General features: G+C 40.3%; 1 protein-coding gene across 4 annotated transcripts in view; it reads right to left on the minus strand.

Moving 5' to 3' along the window:
• The window catches only part of b4galnt4a (beta-1,4-N-acetyl-galactosaminyl transferase 4a), a 157,612-nt gene that overhangs the window by 13,068 nt on the left and 123,539 nt on the right, over window positions 1–21,005 (minus strand). For all 4 annotated transcript variants that reach the window (XM_039807650.1, XM_039807653.1, XM_039807651.1 and 1 more), the window contains one exon: window positions 11,775–11,853. In XM_039807650.1, coding sequence (XP_039663584.1) covers window positions 11,775–11,853 — 79 coding nt within the window. The remainder of the gene's footprint in view (window positions 1–11,774; window positions 11,854–21,005) is intronic.

A 21,005-nucleotide genomic window follows, 5' to 3' on the forward strand; every position in this document is an offset into this window, starting at 1 on the left:
TGTTGTTTTGAATGAACGAACAGTTGTGGCCATCACACACACCTAAACCCTGCCTGTTGCTGCCAGTAGCTACTCAAAGGGAGTTTGGCCCAAAGCTGCTCGGACATAAACACATTACTTAAAGTCGGACAAAATGGATTTTTGTGTGATGTGTGATATGTGATCAATCAATCAATCAATCAATCAATCAAAATGTATTTATATAGCACTTTACAAAATCCAGCAGGTATCCAAAGTGCTTAACATCAGAAACACGTCATACAATAGAAAGAATGAACATAGAAAACAGTAAAATCAGAAAAGGTTACACAGAAACAAAAGAATGAAATTGTCACACCACTGCTACGTATTAAAGGCCAGACGAAACAGATACGTTTTGAGTTTGGACCTAAAAAGAGCTACATCTGTGATAGTGCGAATATCAGGGGTAACTTGTTCCAGAGTCTCGGGGCAGCAACTGCAAAAGCCTGATCACCCCAACGTTTATACCTTGACCTAGGCACTTCTAAAACTCGCTGATTTGAAGAACGCAAAGACCGGTTGTGCTCCCGCAAAGTTAAAATATCAGACAAATACTCTGGGGCCAGACCATTTAAGGCCTTAAAAGCAAACAACAAAATCTTAAAATCTATTCTAAAACGCACAGGGAGCCAATGTAGAGTGTGGAGAACGGGAGTAATATGTGCATGTCTAGATGTATTTGTTAAAAAGCGAGCAGCAGCATTTTGTACAAGTTGAAGACGTGAGATGGAGGTTTGATTCAGACCAACATAAAGAGCATTACAGTAATCTAATCTTGAACTGATAAGAGCATGGATCGCCTTTTCTAGATCATGCCTGTTCAGGAAAGGCTTAACTTTAGCCAAGAGACGTAGCTGGAAAAAGCTCATTCTAACAACATTACTGATCTGCTTGTCAAATTTCATGCTGCAATCAAAAGTGACCCCCAAGTTTTTGACAGATGACCTAGTGTAGGACGCCAGAGCTCCCAGATTCAAAGCTGGACCATCTTGCGTGGCTGAAGCACTGAAAATAATACACTCCGTTTTATCTTCATTCAATTTAAGAAAGTTTTCTGAAAGCCACAACTTAATATCAGCGATACAACTAAGCAGGGAATGTAGTGCAACACCGTCATTAGCTTTCATAGGCAAATAGATTTGCAAATCATCTGCGTAACAATGAAATGACAGGTTATGCTTTCCTATAATAGCCCCTAAAGGCTGATCCCACAATTCCCGCGTGATCTTGTGATATCGTGAAAATCCAGCTGCCGTGCTAGGTAAACATACACCGTCCTGTAGCTGTAAATACTCACTAGCGCACCAAATGTGTATCAATCCACGGCTGAAAATAGTCCTGAACAAATGCACTATTTGATCCTGTTTAAGTAATGTTTGCTTCAAAACTACAGTGGCTGGCTGTTTTAGGAAATCACTTGGCATTTGTCAAAAATAAAACTACATATTTGTGACCAAACTTTCAAAATGTAAATCTTCAGTTGGACTGAATTGGGTTGGTAATATAATCTATATGATGATATAAATATAGTTGCTGACAGACATAAAATACAGAATTATCCAAGCTGTCAAAGTTGAGTTGAGAGACAAAGGATCTTGAAAAGTGGGCCAAGGCTAGATACGGGATAGAAGAGGCAAATATTGCTTCAGGAAGGCTTGTTTGTTTTCAGGGTTATGGTTCAGTCAGGGAAAGTGGATGGAGAAAGAGAGAAGAAGACAAACAAGGCAGTGCGAGAATAAGACAGCGGCAAGTGGACTCCAAAAAAGGCTTTGGGGCTTTGACTTGAGAGGCTTGCAGGGTTTGACACATATGGCTCATTTTTGACAATATGTATTGTTGTAATCCTTCTCAAACACATGAGGTGATGGATCTCTGTAGATGGAGTTATAGAAAGTTCACTTGAAGTCCACTACAATATATACTGCGGAGACAAGGTGCAAAACAATCACCGGACAGGAATAGAGTGGAGATTGTTACTGAGTTGAAGGAAAGAGACACAGTTCTCACTATTGCCAGAACAGTTAATAAGTCTTATAAACCTTCCTTCACCCACTATTAGTCTGTGATCACCCATTTGACACACTTTTGAGTTTGAATGAAGGGGAGAACACAGCACAAGCACTCTCGTCTTTGTGTCTCGGTTGCCAGACAACTGTTTGGCCCTAGAAAAAGTGACTTCATTGAGAATAACATGTTGCTAATAAGCCAAGAATTATGCCCTGTAGTTGTGATGCAAAAAAGTTAAAGTGACAGCTAACAAGCTAATGAGAGTACACATTAATAACCTTTGAGTGTTCATCTCTCTCTCCTTTGGCTAGGTATAGAGGAAAGTGGCAGCTAGTCCTGATACGTAGAAACACACTGTATGTAGCAACAGTTTGTGTGATCAGAAACCAGTAGCTGTCAACATGTGTAAAATAGGTTCTATGTAATCTGACTTAGAGCTGTTTTTGGTAACTAACATTAATTATGAATAATTAAAGTAATACTTCGACATTTTTGGAAATATGCTTTTATTGCGAAGAGTTAGATGAGAAGATCGATACCACTTTCATGTCTGTACGGTAAACATGAAGCTACCTCCAGCAGCCAGCTTCGATGTCGCACTGACCGCTACAAGAAATCATTCCTGCCACATTCCATAAAAATGTACAACAATTCACAGCTATGTGTGAGATAACACTGTCATTACCTCACACATAGCACAATATTGCACTATTATGCTACTTGCACACTGGTCACTTCATATTTAATATCTACTATTATAATTGTTTTTATTTTGTGATATATATACTATGTATGTAGGTTGTAAATTTTATTCTACACTTGTATATACATGTACACTCTTGTTCATTCATCTAAGTATATTTTTCAGTAGTTTTATTTCATCTTATTTTTATCTTATTTATTATTTCTAGTATATTTCTTGTATTTTTGGTTTGTGTGTGAGCGAGTACAGTATGTGTGTTGTGTATGTCCTTGGTAACTTGCTACTTGTAACAGAGTAATTTCCCAATTTGGGATTAATAAAGTCTATCTATCTATCTATCTATCTATCTATCGATCTATCTATCTATCTGTTAGCTTAGCATAAAGCTAGCCTGGCTCTGTCCAAGGATAACAAAACCTGCCTACCAACACTTCTAAAGTTCATTAATTAACATTTTATACATCTACAAAAACTGGAACTTGTCCTTTTCTTGAGGTTGCCGGGAAACTAGTGGAGAAATTACTGAGTTACTGACGCTTTACCATTCGTCCTTTGTGTAATTTGATATGTGTTACATGTTTTGGAACATTGCATTATAAATCCGATATCTGAAACACTGTTCCTACTGTGGTTTTTACTCAAAAAAGTTTTTTACTAAACAAAGACAAACACAGTGTCTAGGCTGTAAAAACCTGGAGGACTTCTGGCAAATCTAGCTCACTCCACAATGTAACCCACACTATATTTTGAGAAAATGAATACAGACTTTTGGGGGCAATGTGGAAAAGCATTCATATTTTACAAGACATGCTTTTATCAGACATACACAATTCAAGACCTGATTTTCTTTTTATTAAAGATTATTTTTGGGGCATTTTAGGCATTTAATTGACAGGAAGCTGAAGACAGGAAAGGGGAGAGAAGGGGAATGACATGCACCAAAGGCACACGGGTCGGAATTGAACCCGCGGCCGCTGCGGTAAGGACTGAGCCTTTGTACATGAGGTGCACGCTCAACCAGGTGAGCTACCAAGGTGCACCTAAGACCTGCTTTTAAATAATAATACATTTGTTTCTCAAGAATGGAGATAAAATATGTGAGATAAGTAATGACAAGAAAAGGTTCCATTTACTGATGGGATGCAAGACAAGTTATGGCAGCTTTGGTAGGAAGAGAAACAAAGTGGGCATTTTAACATGGGCAGTAATGAAAAGACTGTAGCGTGGAGCTACGGTGCTGCCCACTGACAGGCGCCTGGCAGCAGAGAGGAGAGACTCCTGACAGATTTCTCCCAGAGCACAGAAGACACAAAAGACTGCGAGTGTTTTGATGCACTGCTGATACTGTTGTAGAACCTTTACACAATGAAAGTTAAAAAGGATGCAGACAGTAAAGAAGAACCAAAAAAGAACCTACCCCCCCAAAAAAAAGATAACCAAAAACTACAGCATGGAAACAAGGGCATAAAGCTCATGACTGATTATGGTCTTATTTCAATTGACAACTAAACAGACCTAAACACTTACATGCTAGTGGATAAACGCCACTCACCATTCACCGTCACACTGGCATGAAAACAGTGGCTTGTTTTTCATGTCATATCATGTCTTGCCTGGGGATGAAAGAACAATATTCATGGAGAGATGAGGAGGTGGATACAGTGATGGGGTGTTTTATTTTCTATGTTGAATTATACATTAGCCAAAGTCTCTCCAGACCAGACATTTCAGTCAGTAAGACAAATGAGCCCAATATCCATGGCAATTACTGGCGTGACGCAGTCTGTACGTTTACAGCGATGCCCTGTGTGCTCTGAGGGGAAACCAGTTAGTCACACTAACACTCACTAGCTTCAAATCAAGTCCAACTTACAGGATATGAAGAATGTCCTAGGATGCCTCTTAAAACCCCATGTGTTTCCTCTGCAGCCACATGACTAAAACATATGACATGCAGGTACTTTGGTCAACATAACGCTTACTGGATACGAGATAACAAAGGAATGACTTGCCTGACCTGAATACAAATAGAGATAAAATAGATGGTTTTGGACTAAGTGAGCACAACAGCACAGAGCTGACTGAACATCTAAACATTTGCTTTGATATGATTACACTAGTGCAGCCATTGGCAGATTAAAAAAATTATCCATTGATAAAACACATTTGCAGAATGTCTAATACCAGTGTGGCGGAATTTTTTATGTATTGTATGAATGAAATATGAATAGAAAAGTGCAATGAACATGAAAACTGTACTCTGGAGCTGCCAAACAGGGGAAAAAGACTGGGTGATCTTCAGGTCATTTCTCACCAGACATAAAAAAAATAGGACATACTGAGAAATGGCTACATGTTCAAGGCTACTAAAATTCAAAACTACTTAAGTCAAAATTACCAAATATTATACTTTCCCATAGATAACAAGCAGTGTCTGTGTAAGATTCAGTGGCACAGAGAGGCACTTGGTAAGACAGGATAAAAGATAATGTAAGCACATCAAAGTTAACATGACAAGGACACAATGACTGTGGGTGACAGGACACTATGTAGCTAACTTTATAATGTTAAAACGGTACGTCATGTGTGGGATGGTGCTCTTTGGGAAGCGTCTGATCAAATCTGCATGATGACAAAAGAAAGCGTTGGCATGAAAGACATGAATAAAGATACGTTAGTAAGTAACATTAGCCTACTTATGGCTTTATATCGCCTGTAGTATTGGCCAGTGTTTTTTTACGAATGGGAATAACATAAATGGGAATAATATTTTGCTATATGATGAGATCTTCTGGATTACGAGAAGAGATACCCAATGAGAATTTGTGCCCATGTCTTTTTATCCTCATAAGAGAGGGAGAGCCTGGATGATCACCCTTCAATCATGACAGTTAACAGATGATGATGCCCTCTAGAGCAGGGGTCACCAACGTGTTGCCCGAGGGACACCAGGTAGCCCCCAAGGACCACATGAGTAGCCCTCAGGCCTGTTCTAAAAATGAAAATTGAATATTGATATTATCTGTTTCCCACCTTGTTAAGTCATTGTTGATAATTATTGTGAAAAATCATTAACATGATCAGTGTCTCCACATAGATGATTATAACATCATAACATAATCATATATAACTAAAGGCAAACTGAGCAAATTTGTTATTTCAGAAGAGTGTATCAAACTGGTAGCCCTTCGTATGACTCAGTACCCATGAAGTAGCTCTCATTTTCAAAAAGGTTGGTGACCCCTGCTCTAGAGGATAAAAGGACAAAGAACGCAGCAGTTAAAGCATCCCATGTCATTGAAAAGTGATTGTCATGAGGTAAAGGTTAATTCAATTCAATTTTATTTATAGTATCAAATCATAACACGAGTTATCTCTAGACACTTTACAGATAGAGTAGGTCTAGACCACACTCTATAATTTACAAAGCCCCAACAATTACAGTAATTCCCTCAAGAGCAAGCAGTGCGACAGTGGCGAGGAAAAACTCCCTCTTAATGCTGGCGTTTCCAGGTTTTTCATATCCACGTATATGCATACCGGTAAGCTCTTGGAATTGAGGTGCAAATAAAAAAACTGACATGGCAATATGGTGGCTGGCAAAAGGCGAGGACCATGTAAATTTCTAGAAAAGACCACCAAACACACACCTTCATCTTAATCTGGGATCTCAAAATGTGTGATGGGAGGATAAAAGCAAAAGTGTACATGTTAATGATAAAGAGCAAAGTAAATGAGGTAAACGACCATAAGAAAAAGTGGAAAAAAAAGTGTTTGAAAAGATAAAGGAGAATGCAGTGAAAAAGTGCACTGAGGCAAAAAAATAAGACTCCGTATGTCTGAGAGCTGCTGAACTAACTGTCAACCCCAAAAGGTGTTGAAGCTGTAAAGAAACGGAGAGAAAGCTGAATTATTTCCAAAGTAAAACGACACACACAAAATACTTTAACAGCTGGCTCCAGGTCGCACGGGCCACTACTGATTTATATTGAGGAGGGAAAGTGGCGGGCAGATGTTGAGAGGCCTGTGTGCGCATGGGTGTATGGTTGTGCCTGAGTGAATACACCCGTGAGTCTGTGGGGGTTGGAGTACATGGGTGTGCGTGAGAGGGCGAGTGTGTATGCATACATGGGTGTGTGTGTATTAATTGGTCAGCAGTTTGAGACTTTGTCTGGCAGGAGTGATAAAACGGGGCCATTAAAATCCTGCATTTAAATCCAACACCCATGCCTCTCCATAAAGTTGCCATTACTAATTAAGGCGTGACTTTCTTCTCTTCTTTCTCCCACTCCCTCCTCCCCTCAATCACACCGTTTAATGGCCAACACTTTCCTTCATTCTGTCACATGGCGAAAGCAAGAAATGTTTTCCGTTAGGCTAGTGGAAAGGTCCTGTGTGTCACCGACAAAGATCCAGATGACATTTAAGAAAATCACAAGTCTTCTTTCATCTTATGTAATCTATTAAACAAAAAAACAGTCATCACTCTGAAGAGAGTTTATTTGAAGTTAATTGAAGAAAAACATTGACGCAGAGCGTATAAGTGGAAAGGTTCAGTCAGAGTGCAGGTTTAGTAACTTCTACTCATCCTAACAACAATCTTCTCATTCATTGACCTGCTGTTCATGCATACACATTCAGTTTTTTCCATCCCCTTAGGAAAGGCACAGGTTATTTCTAACCTGTCCCTTTTGGTCTCTAAGGCTGTCTATGTTCCGCCTTCCCGCAGCAATTCTCCCTAATTCCTTTACACGGGAAAGAAAGAGGCAAACACAGAGAGAACAAGGGCTCTCTTTCTTTTTTTCTTGCAAAAATGTAACTTTCAGAGTGCGCTTGTGTATCTGATATTTCCACCCTTTTATTTCTATATAACAAGCGCTGCTAAACAATTACTTTCCCAAAGGAACAGCCCACCTTTGACCATGCAATCACAGCTTGGCACCGAACACAGAAGAAAGAGCTGTGCATCCACGCTATCTGCTCTTTAACAAATGAGTGCCTGGGTTTCTGAGGATTTATGTGAGCCCTGGGCTTATGCTGTTGTGGGCCGGTCACGGTAAATCTGCTATTTTTGTCAAGGTGTGAAATGTATTCCGCTGTTAAATCACACACAGGGGCCTAACTAAGACAGCGCAGCATACACACATGCACACTATCTTGATTTGCTGCATGACTTTTATACGCTTCATTAAACTGTTTCTACAAGTACAAACCCACTTTGATGGCCTCATGAGTAGTTGGCTGAGGGTGGGGGGTGGTGGGGAGACAGAGAGAAGGATTTCAGACAATCACATAAACACTCTTCTGGATGATTTTAAAGAGAAATACCACGCGGTAGAAATAACCTTTGGTTTCAACGCCATTAATCCGACTTGCTAGTGCGAAAGACGATGTGTATATATATTAGCAGCTGCACCCTTTTCTTCCATTTTAAAAAGGGCCAGTTCCTTCCACAGTTCCTTCCACTGTCCACCCAGGGAAGCTGAAGACAGCTATGTGTCTCCTCTAATACAGACATCTTCAACAGGGGGTCCTGGACCCCTAGCGGGTCCTCAGAGTAGCCGCAGGGGGGGCCACCAAATTATTGTTTGGTAGTTTCAAAAATACATGTCTGAAAATATACATTAACATGATTCCAAACAATTATTTGTAAAGATAAATCTTTTTTTAATTTACACAACATTGATGATAGGCTTACTGGCCTATAGGTGAGGTAGCATCCACAGATACAGTTAATCTTAAGGATTCAATGTGCCACATTTAACATTAAAACATAAATATATGAATATGTCAACAATTATTATTTAATTAGCTTAGTATTGTATGCACCATAAAAAGGTATGTATGAAGGCTCTAGAATGCCCTACACGTTATTGTAGGCCCATTTTAATATGCAACTCAATTTTATACAATATAAAGTAAGGTCCCTGCTCCATCTCTTTTTCAGCTGAGGGGTCCTTGGCCTAAAAAACGTTGAAGACCCCTGCTCTAATACAATGCAATAACAATGCAAGGGTCTGTTTTTTTGTTGGTATGATGCTATAGGTACCAGTGAGAGGATTAAATATGATCCAGGAAGTCAGGTTGAAATAATTTATGCATGTATTATCCATTTTAAGGCTGCTCTAATCAACACGGTCATATTGACAGCCTAAAAAAAGACTGCGCAATGTGATCGGGGTTAGTTGTAGTGCCCACAGTTCTACGGCGCGCTTTATTGTCTTTCAGCTAATTTTAGTCTGACCTGCAACTTCAATGTTTTGGCTCACTATCTCCCCTCTCATTAAACCTGTTCTCAGCCATAGCAGGCAGCCATATTTAGTGTGAAAGTTTTGATAAACAGACTGTACACTACCTGGCCAGAACGGCAGGCGGACAAAAGCTAGTGAACATATATAGTGGAGCATTTAGCAGCTAAAGAGACAGATGTTCACCTTGGGAGTTGTGAAAACCAAAACAGAGCTAAAAAGGAGAGTGAATATTGAACCTACATTCATCAGGTCGCCAGAAACATGACTCTAAATTAAAGCCGACGTTGCTCCCTGTCTGCTGGATGTGTAGGTTGTATGCTATCATTTTTTCACCAAATGAACTTTAGAAGGTAATAATATGCCAATGGTGTGTTTACAATAAATGCAGGTTTGATTAGTTATTCCAACGACAATCATTTTTATCGTCCCTCTCAATGAGCATGAGATACAAACTAGAATTACACTGTGCCAATGCAGCTGTCTCATTGAAATCAATGAGGAGTGTGCAATAATGGTATGAACACCATCCAGCTCCAGAACCCCAACCTCCACACTGTTGGTTACCTTCAAAGCATTACATGACCTCCCCAATTACATTTCTGAGCTCCTTGTTCCTCACTCCACTACACGCAGATCCTCGAACCTTGGTCTTTTATCTATTCCTCGCTCCAACTACAAAACCAAAGGTGATCGTGCAGTTGCCATTTTAGCTCCAACCCTCTGGAGTCTTCTCCGTCAGTCTGTCAGGGCTGCTGAATCTCTGGACTTTTTAAGCGTCTTTTAAAAACCCACCTTTATAATTTAGCCTTTGTGTAAAGGGCTACACCCCAATTATGCTGTATTCTAAATTTAATTAGTATTTTGTAATTCATGTTTCTTTTTATTCATTTATTCATATATATTGTGCATGTGTGTGAAGCCCTTTGTAACTGCGTGTTTTTATAAGTGCTATATAAATAAAGTGTTACTTACTTACTTAATGTGTATCTCACCAACTCAGTTTGCCCTCTACACAGGCTCTCCAAATAAAGTTTAATTTGTTTGCCACTGGGATGTGGCCGTCATGGGCTGTAATTTATTAGTCACACACAAAAAAAAAAAAAAAAAAAAAAACACCCAAAAAAAAACACAAAAAAAAAAAAAAAAAAAAAAAAAAAAAAAAAAAAACCACAAAAAAAAAACATGCACATAAAAAACAAAAAAAAATGTGCTGACAAAAAAAAAACAGCTTCACATTAACACATTCCATATCAAACACAACAACACCCCCCACCACCACCCCCCCCCCCTACCCCAACACCAACCACAACCCCCACAAACACACACACACACACACACAAAAAAAAAAAAAAAAACACAAAAAAACAAAAAAAAAAAAAAAAAAAAAAAAAAAAAAAACACACACCACAACACACTTCAGCATGGTGTTCCTCACATCACCCTGTCAACACCTTTCTTAAAACTGGCATCCAGGAGCAGCCACTCTGAATAACACTGAACAGACTGAAGGTTTGAGACACACAAGAGAAACACAGAAAAGTAAGAGTACATACTGTTTTATTTCACTGCTCATTTGTCATTTTTCTAAACTTCGCTCTATCTTTATTTTTATTCTATAATATTCTATAGTATTCTCTGTGTTAGATGCTTTCTGGAGACATAGGCGCAGAAGCATTTCACTGCTTGGTGTACTGCGTATGATTGTGTTTGTAACTAATACAAGTTGAAAAAAGAAAATATAGTTATAGTTAAAGAAAGTTTAGTACCAGTATATATATGTACAAAGCCAGGAAGAAACTAACAAGAACTAATAGGACGACAGAAATATATGTAAAGGAAATTAGCCAGAGGCACTCAGAGCACACAGAGTTTGCGGGGGATAAAGATAGACTGGGAAAGAAGCAAGAAATGATTAACCTTCAGGGTGCAGAAATGACAGTGCAGTTTTGTGAAGCAAGAGAGCAACTCCAGCAGTACTGCTGCTGCTCTGCTGATGATCATGGTCACCGTGATGGTGATGACCTGGGGCTTGTTAAGAGATTCATTCACACACACACACACACACACACACACACACACACACACACACACACACACACACACACACACACACACACACACACACACACCAGTGATCTCGTTTTTTCATCTGCCCTCCCACTCAAAGTACAGACTCAGAAGAGGCGTGTGGGCTCTAGTTTGAAACTTCATCTAGAAATTAAGCCCCACTCATCTCTGAGCTTTGCCTGAGGTGCAGAACACAACTACTGAGAGAGAAATGGTGCAGAGGAGAGTGGAAGCGAATGATAGGGAACACGGAAAGTTAGAGAAGAAGAGGTACAGAACAAAGATACAGAGGGAGGAAAAAACAATGAGAAACGCAGTGGGAGTGTAAGATGGAGGAGTGGGATGACAGATGGAGGAATAGAAAGAAAATAGAAGAGAAAAGGTTGCTCTAAAACCATTGGTAGGGAAATTCAGTGCGAGGGCATTCATTGCATGCAGTTTTGATCAGATGAGACCATGGAAAAAGGAGGAAAATGCAGAGTAATGTACAGCAAAGGAGGGAAAGGGGATCTTTCTACTTCAAACGTTTCCCTTCAATTGTCGGCAGGTCAGCCACCACTCCCGACACTGTTAAACACAGGGTACGAGTGAAAGGTGAAAGTCCAAAGACACCATTTTCATATGCTAAGAGTCTGCCAGAATGAAACCACTGGGAGGGAATAGAGATGCAGATGGAGAGGCAGAATAGAGGAAGTGAGCTCACGTGATCGGATGGGTCCACTTACCCCAACCTCCACGTGATCCGAGCCCTTGTCATCCTGCTTGTGGAGAATCTCAAAGTAGTATCGTCTGGACGAGATTAGGCTGAGGGAAGAGAGAGCTATTGTTAGATATTTGACCCTGATGGGAAAAATATATATCTATAATCTATCTTCTAAAATAAGCCACAGCAGCTCCTTCCACTTTATAAAAACATACTGACTGTTATTGTGTGGAGGAGACCGACGAGAAATACATCTGTGAGCAACTTTGGGTCCCTAACAATTAAAATGTATAACAGCGTTTAATGAGACTGCAGTGAAGTAAGGTAAACAGTTTGACTTTAAAAGCACAGAATAGTGATAAAAGCATAAGTCAACTGGACCAGATTATTAGCCTAGAATACAAATTGGTGCTACAGGCAAGATGGCAAAAGAGAGGGCAGTGAGCGGGGATATTATCAGCCTCAGGTCCTGAGTAAAACACTCCTTCTGAGACGGTGAGGAAGAAAATCAATGCTCCCCATAAATCAACATTTTACACTCACACAGGCTCCAGTATTTCTCTGGAACTCCTGGTTAGACTGAGTAAAGATCTGATTTGAAGTTTTGCGTATGTTATTCCACACACTGATGAAACACACAAACCGAGTGGCAATGCTTTTTTCTTATCAAAAACCCATCTCGCATAATAGGCCAGCATCTGCTGCTGAGTGAGAGACACTAGAGCACTGCTCCACACATCATTAGCTCTCAAAACTCTCTCTCTCTCTCTCTCTCTCTCTCTCTCTCTCTCTTTCTCTCTCTAATCATCCAAAGTGTATAAATGCACCTATTCAGTTAAGGATAAAATGGCCCTGTATCTGATCAAATATAATTGCTACAAATAAGATCATGTTCATTTTGTTTTCCTCAGCAGGGCCATTTGTGAAGCATTTGCTACTCTGAACTTCGGAGCCATTCGGCTCCTCCATTTTCATGTGCTCTGAAATTCAATAAGATATGGGACGGCTTGATGTTGTTTTTTTTTTTTTTTACTGTTCACTTTCTTTCTTTGTTTAGGTTTTCTTTTCTTTTTCTGTGATGGTCCCCTTTCTCCCTCCTGTCTGTCTCCTGAAACAAACACAAGTTCTTTGATGAAGTCTGTGTTTTGAATTCAAAATAGCTCCATGAAAACAGGAGATAACATGAAACAAAGTCAAGCAAACAGAGAAACGTTTGTTGCGTGATGTTATCCTTCTTCTAGAGTATGTGCATGCTTATAAGTTAAAATCATTTCATGTTTTAGTCTTTACAATAACAAAAGTGACAGCTGCCTATTTAACAAGTTGCCAGAGCCTATGGTGACATGGTAAAGTTGCTTGTTTTGTCCAACCCAAAGAGCCAAGCAGAAAAAGGCATTTGAAAATCCAGAGCAGGCGAAGGTTTCATATCGACCTGATTAATGACAAACTGTTTCAGCACTACCAGCCTGGTCTTTCACAATAAGGATTAGCAAATTACAGTTACAGCGTAGACTTATTTAGCAGTGCATTTGTGTGTGTGTGTTTCCGTTCCTGATGTGGTTGACCGAATTGAAAGGGAAGGACAAAGGCTGAAGGCGGGACGGTCACATGTTGCATCATCCGGATGCCCAGCGTTCTGTAACCAATAAATCATTGCAGGTGCAGGGGAGCGGTGACAGTGTGCTAAGGTCACTCTCTCATGAATAGGGAACATCTCTCTGTGTGCAGCTGCTGAAATGGCACTCAGCAAAACTAAGTGCCACTTTCAGCTCCTGGCACCCTGCATGCCCTTTCCCATATGATTCAAACATAACGCCATCCCAGACTTTGATCTGAGCCACACTCGCTCGCCTTCTGAGAATATAGTTCCCAGTATGTATACGGTTATTGCTGTGTCTCATGTGACATTGTTACAAATCACAACATGTAAATAGGAAAATGTTGGCATTATTTTGTCACTTATTGGGAGCAGTAGGCTAGTTGGAGCCGGTTACCTCCAGCATCTGTGCTAAGCTCGGCTAGCGGTGGGTGCGTCAGACAGAGTTACGACACGCACGGAGATGAGAAGGGTATGTATGGACTTATCTAACTCTGGGGGAAACGGTGAATAAGCTAAAGTCCCAATAAGATGGCGTGTTCCTTTAAAAAAAGAAAGAAAATAATATATTTTGCATTCACCTCAGACAAAATGCAGTCAAAGGAGACATTTTATTAGATCAGATGAAACTTTAATGAATATAATGTGGGGAAATTAAGTTAACACAATCATCTCAACCAGAGAACTGATGGCAGGATTTTATATACAGTGAAGTATACAGTAATGTATCACATGGAAATATTACTGTCAGACAAAACACAACTGGTTTGCAAAAAGAGGCATTTATTGCAGAATAGAATCTCACTGTTCCAATTCTAGCAAATTTTAGGTTGACATGCCTTTAAGTTCCTGTCCCTGAGCAGTAGACCGTAGCTGGCTTTTAGGGATATTGGTACGTTTCCTGACCCTTCACTAGATAGTCTATTTCAGCCCATAATCTGACTCCATCTGGGGGATAATCTAATGTCAGAGATGAGAGAATGCATTCTCAGTGCTTCAGAGTCAAGCTGACACATGACCGCAGACGAGGAGGACCACACACACAAAATAAATAACAATCATACAGATAAACACACAAAAATGCATCCTCAACATAATATTACCTGTCAACATTTGAGGATCTCTTTCCTCTAGTTCCTTGCCACTCTTAGAAACTCAAAAATCACACCAACACACTGATTGGCAGCTCAGCCACCAGTTTACCTCGTGGAAGATGCCAGATAAGACAATGTGCTCATTCTCTCTCTATCTCTCAAACACACACACAACATTTTATTTTTGGTATGTCATTTAGTAGTAGTAGTAGAAGTAATTTTTTTTTTTTATTCACTGTCTGCAGGCTGCAGTCATCTGCTGATAGTATCCTTTGTAGTTTCTTCCTTTTTTAAGCTTTGCATGACTTTCTGTGTGAAGAAGAAAATATTTTTTGGGAAAATAAAAGAAGGAAAGGAACCGTGAGGATGTAAATAAAGATATGATCAGAGACAAATGAGAAAGGTTTAAAGGAAATGCTGGTATTTAAAAAAAAGAAGAAGTGAATTTGACAAAATAAAATGGAAATACTTTTTGAAAATAGTAGTAATAGTAGTATATTTCACTGAAAGACTGGAGATATAGGATAGAGGTGTTGCATAAATGTATGTTTGTGTTGTGCGCGCACTGGTCACACCAGTCTTCCTGTGATGGATGACAAGGCGGGCTCTGGTTGAAAGAGATGAAGAGACAAAGAGACAGGCGGAAATGAAGATGAAGGAGGAACGAGAAATAGCATGTGAACAGCAGAAACACAGAGGGAATTATAAATGCTTTCTGTATCTGAAGGGAAAAAAATACATTACAGCGAATACCACTGAGATGTGATTTGATACAGAACGCCACGCCAGAAAAGAAAAAAAAAACATAAAAGAGCAAGTGAAGGGCAAATGAGAGATGGAAGAGGAAGAATAGCTATTAGCGTGTGACTCTGAGGATGAGTAGAGGACACAAAACAAGAGTCTAATTGCCTGACTAATTGGAGTCTTTGTTTCCAGTTTCCCTTCATTGGGCTGAACGGATAGAGACAGGCAAAGGAGCTTGACTGGGCTGGATAACACAAGACGGGACTGTTGGAGCTCAGCAATATTCAGAGAGTATCATCTTTGGGCATGAATACATAGAGAGGGGTTCTTTTTTCCTGTGTTCCTGCATCTTAAAGAAAATTGTTGTGCTGTAGGTTTGTTTAAAGAAATATACAAAAGCCTGGGTGCACAGCACAGACAGATTGACACACATTCACGAACACACACACACACACACACACACACACACACACACACACACACACACACACACACACACCCTCAGTATTACTAACCTGTTTTCCAGTGAGCAGAGCTGAAGTGGTAATAGAGACAGTAAACTTTATGCCCTTGATAAACACCAGTCTTTCTCTAACTTTCCCTTCATCTCACCTATCTGCCCGCCAGCTACAGCAATTTCCTGATTCTACAGTACTTCTTCAGTATCTCCTCTCTTTTTCCAACAAAATTTCTCATTAATGCTATCTGACTGTCATCCTGTCCCCGTCTCTCTCTCTCTTGGCAGATTTCTCCCTTTCCAATACCCACAGGTGGCCTTTAAATAAAAGAATGTGCTCGGCGAGTGCTATCCTCTCAACTACATTAATGATACCAGTGTTTAGAGCTGCCCCAAGGAGACGCACAAACTTCACTTTTCTCCCCTCGCGCTTACTCTCCCCTCTTCACTCCATTTCTCATGCATTCCTCTAATCCATCAGAGAGCTATCACGCTGCTCTTCCCTGCAGCCTCAATAAATCCTCTTTCTTCCATCCCTACCTCTGCTCTCCTTCATCCCTTGGTCTTTCCTCCCTCTCTTCTCCTGTATCCGTTGCTTCTCTCTAACGCTGCTCTTCTCCCCTATCTATCACGTCCAATTCCCCCATATGTAATTATCTAATATAGCGTTACAGCATTACTATCTCCAATGATTTTTCTTCGCTACGCCTCCAATTCACCCCTTCCTCACTGTGATTATATTATATATATATATATATATATATATTTTAACACTCCTTCTCCTCTGCTACTGGTCTGAATGCGTGGATATGTGAAGAAATAAAAAAAGAATGTAGCATCTCACAATGCCTTGCTCTCCTGGGGTTTGTGTATTTATGCCACACTGAGAAGCATATGCCTTTTTCATCGCAGCAAGTGCGACAACAATTATTACATTACATAATGGTCAAAGAATACTACTACTGAGGATGTATCTACAGGAGAAATGTAAGAGGTACACAATTTAACAGTGCATTAGCAAGTAGAGAGGAATAAGGGACAAGGCTAGCAACATTTTTCTGATTATCGAAGAATCCCATTAAAAGGCAAAAACCCACAGCGTACTGATCCACCTAACAAGTATTGTCTGTGTGTCCAAAGCCTGATAAAAAGCCTACTCTTATGGGCCATAAAGCTCCAGGGATGTCCAAAAAAAAACACATCAATGAGCTACATTGTTGCACCGGCTGGAATGATCGTTCACTATGATTAAATGGGAAATGTAGTTTATTTCGAGCCAATCCAACATACAGTACACAGTGGTGCCTTAAACACTCACTAGTGTAAATACACTATTTATTCCTATTGCTCAAAATTAGAGTTCCCAGCTTTTTAATGAAATTACTGGGTCTTTATACTAATTATGTTTAAAGATTTAAGATGTATGTCTTCATTAATAATTAATAATGCCCATGCATTACTATGATGAAAGTGAAAGTGTTAACAGCGGTTTTGAGCCGCCATACCCGAAGGCAGGGTAAAAAACATGAGATAATCGTTGAAGTACCGTATGGGGATAACGGTGCACACTTTCGGACACTCTTACCTGGAAGCATTGATTATAGTGTTTCATTCCGTTGCACGCACTAAATGAGACATAAATAGTTGTGCAATGAAGAATGAGAGCTTGAGAGAGAAGTTCAAACCTGTTTGGCCAGGTGTGCGTAGGTGAGGAATCAAGCAGATTCCTCACCTACGCACACCTGGCCGATCATAAAGTGGCTGTGAATGTCAGATTGTTGGTTTTTTGTAAAGTGACTTTAACTATCAGGAGCAGCTAAGTAACTTTCCAAACAGCTTACACATCCGTTCCCGAGCTGCTCAGAATCTAATTTCTGTGTTTCCTCAGACTGAGCTGACCCTCCGTCATCATTACTGTCTCTAATCACGTTTGGCCCAAAGCAGCCTTGTGTTACCGTTTGGTGGTACTCATGCATTACTGCCAATCAGATGTCCGCTACCACAGTCTTTCATAGCTCAAGAGATGGGCATCAACACCCCAAAGACATTCAGATCAAACATAAGCTGCCACACACATGAGCACAGAGAGACGCACACACTCAAACATAGATTTGTGTCTCAGCAGGCTCCCATCACTCATAGAAACAGATGGAGGAGTGAAGGCCTGAGGGACCAAAGTGGGACAGAAAAGTCACTGCAGCTTGCTGGCAAACAGCTTCATTCTAATTCAACTGCTACAGTGTATCAACCAATTACCTTAAGCGGAAAGAGGCTGGTGTTCATACTCAAACACAATCAGAAATATGTGTGCACACAAAGACAGAAACATGCAGAGATTCACTCAGATCTCAGTAAATATATCCATATATATGAGACAGTGCAGGTGCTTGCTGTAGAGCAGGTGCAACATTAAGGTCGTCTCCGCGCTCAATCAGTATTCCTATGATGCCATGAGCACAAGTACTATACTTTCCTCTCTCTAAATGCTTCAGTCTCCATGTCAGCTAATAGCCAGCAGTGCTAAAATGATTCAATTATAGATACGGAGTGATTCCATAGTGAAATAACTGGTCATTCTCCACTAGGTTTCCTTCATTGTTGCACGGTTAACTCTCGCCTTCCAACTATAATCGGTCTTAGGAGGTTTTCTGTTAAGTCATGTGTATAGAAACAAATGGGAGCGTTTGCAGTGTGTTAAAAGCACAAGAACCAAAGGGAAAGAAGGAAAGAAAAAGGGGAGAATGTTATGAAAAGAAAGAAGGGCCTAAAATTAAGAAGGCACATACAAACAATCGCACACAGAGAAGGAAAAACACACATCAATGCCCACGTGTCTGTGGAGGACTGGGTGTAAATGTCATTTCCAGCAGTTTGTGAAATGAAAGCTGCTCCTTCGAAATGCCAGCTGTGGCATCCCAGATAACCTTAGAATCCTCTTCTGCCATCCCTCCTCACTCGAAGGTCAGCAGCAGCCATTTTTAATTTCAAATCATTACACCTGAAGTTAAAAATATTCAGTTTTGGAAACTCTTCTACAGAAGCACATGCAGAAATTGTTTATATGACGTTTGCTTTTTGCCTTATGGTTTTTTATTTAACCTTTTGATCGTATTCTAGCCATGCTGACGAGATCCAGCCAGCGCTCATTGGTCTCCAGTATCTTTCAAACAGTATCCCTTCTAATCTTCGACTTACTGTCAATCACGTCCCAGTCTCAGCTGCTCAAAAGGTTCTGAAATACTTAATGTCAAGCACGGCATCAGACTTAGCTCTGTATGCAACTCAGCACAGCTCAGTTTATAGAAGTTTAGCAAATGCCAATCTCCCCTGTGTTGTCTATACAGCCCGAGGCTCCAGCAGCTGTGTCAGAAAGCGGAGGTAGTGTTGACAGGGTTATCTGGGTTCCTCATCACACTACTTCACTGTCACTCATCAAGCTGTTGTGACAGCACCTAGCAGGCACTGCCAAACTATCACTTCCCAGGTATGAGGTGGAGACAACGAGTTAGACAGACATTAAGGGACACTTTCAATTTGACACAGGCACTATTTTAAAAGTGAGGTTGTAGGTGCCGTCAAAAAGAAGTAGCTTATCGCTACTTCTTACTTTGATTTAGTCTAGTTTGAGTGTTTTAAGGATTGAATTTGTATTTGCGCTTGATAAAAAATGTAGACGATTAATCAATTATCAAAATAATCAATCTAATCATTTATTACTAATCCCAAATAAGCAAGTCACTGGGGCTATAAATAGTTGTTTTGACGGTTGTTACTTCATTTCATTTGATGGTGTGTTCATAAATCCTCACATGGATCGGTTTCTGTGACATGGAGAAACAAAGGATGGAAGAAACGGTTTTGCAAGAGCAGAAAGAAAGAAGCTGAAGTTGGAGAGAGATAGATTGAGACAGCAATAGGTATAAATGCTCTCCATCCTCACGTTTTAATCAGTTAACTTCAGAATTAGAACGCAGGCACAACTTTACACACACACACACACACACACACACACACACACACACACACACACACACACACACACACACACACACACACACACACACACACACACACACACACACACACACACACACACACACACACACACACAAAATAGTGTGAGTCATTACCTCCAGGTGGTCATAGCCAGGTGGTGTGGATGGATAGCAGATCTCCTTAGGTGTACTGATCCTACTTTCCTGTCCATCCCATTTATTTAAACTGCAACCTAGGATGGACTTTCACACAGCATGGCAACAAGGAGGCCACACCCCTCTGGTGGAGCATAATTTCTGTCACTTTTTAAACAGCATGTGTCTCCACTGCACTACAGCTTATGCACACTACTAAAAGCCCTTACCCTCTCCTACTTCTTCCCCTTTTACAGCTTCAAATTCCCTCCCCAAATGTAAATGCAAGTATGGCGATTTAGGCAGAAGGCCATAAAAAACAAGAATGAGAGAATGGCTGATGGGGAATGTGGCATAGTTTAGATGAGGGTAGCACACCTAGTTGCCGTCATCCATGTTGCAGAATAACCACAGAGGGACTGCCAACTGGAGGGTGATTGTATATACTAGATGTGGTGTTTGTGTGTGTGTGTGTGTGTGTGTGTGTGTGTGAGTGTGTGTGTGTGTGTGTGTGTGTGCACACGCGCACATATGTTTCCTGGTTTCAGTAGCCTTTGATTGCATCAGGTGGAGACCTCCGAGTGTTTCGAGTGAACCCCTCAACAACAATGTGTCTCATTCCCTGACAATATGATTCAACGCTGCAGCAGCCATTAGTCACTGTTCACTCAGCTCTACGACAGTCGGCTGTACAGCTCCAATGAACCGAGACGTATAAATAACCACAGTCCAAAGCGTGAAAAAAGGAAAGAAAAAAAAACAAAGAACCTCGCTAAAGTGGGAGTGTTTGTTGTGTTTCATTCTGCTCTCCTCTGTTCAATCACATTTCTGAAGACTGCTCTCTCTCTCTTTGCTTATGTTCTGCTCCGCACCATTCAACTCCATTCTTTTAAGCTCCATTTTGACCATGGCTGTGTCCCATTTCATCCTGTTCTGGGGCCCAATATGATAATAACTAGGTACAGTAGCACATAAATTGTGGAAAGCTGTTTTAAATTGAAGCTTTTTGGTAGAATGGAGTCTGTAAATAAGCTCAAATGGCCCTGAACTTATTCTTCAATAAGACATTGCACGAGAGGATCCTGCTGCCAAGGTCTAGCTGTAAACTTGCATGTAATGACTAATAATTTTCACTGTGGCTTTCCATCTACAAAATTGAGTGTAATATTCTAGAAACACCTAATTAATTTGGTTCATTTTTTTATTTTATCAAAATAGATCAAATACATCT

Source organism: Perca fluviatilis, chromosome 8 (genome assembly GCF_010015445.1).
Source record: "Perca fluviatilis chromosome 8, GENO_Pfluv_1.0, whole genome shotgun sequence".
Classification (NCBI taxonomy): Eukaryota; Metazoa; Chordata; class Actinopteri; order Perciformes; family Percidae; genus Perca; species Perca fluviatilis.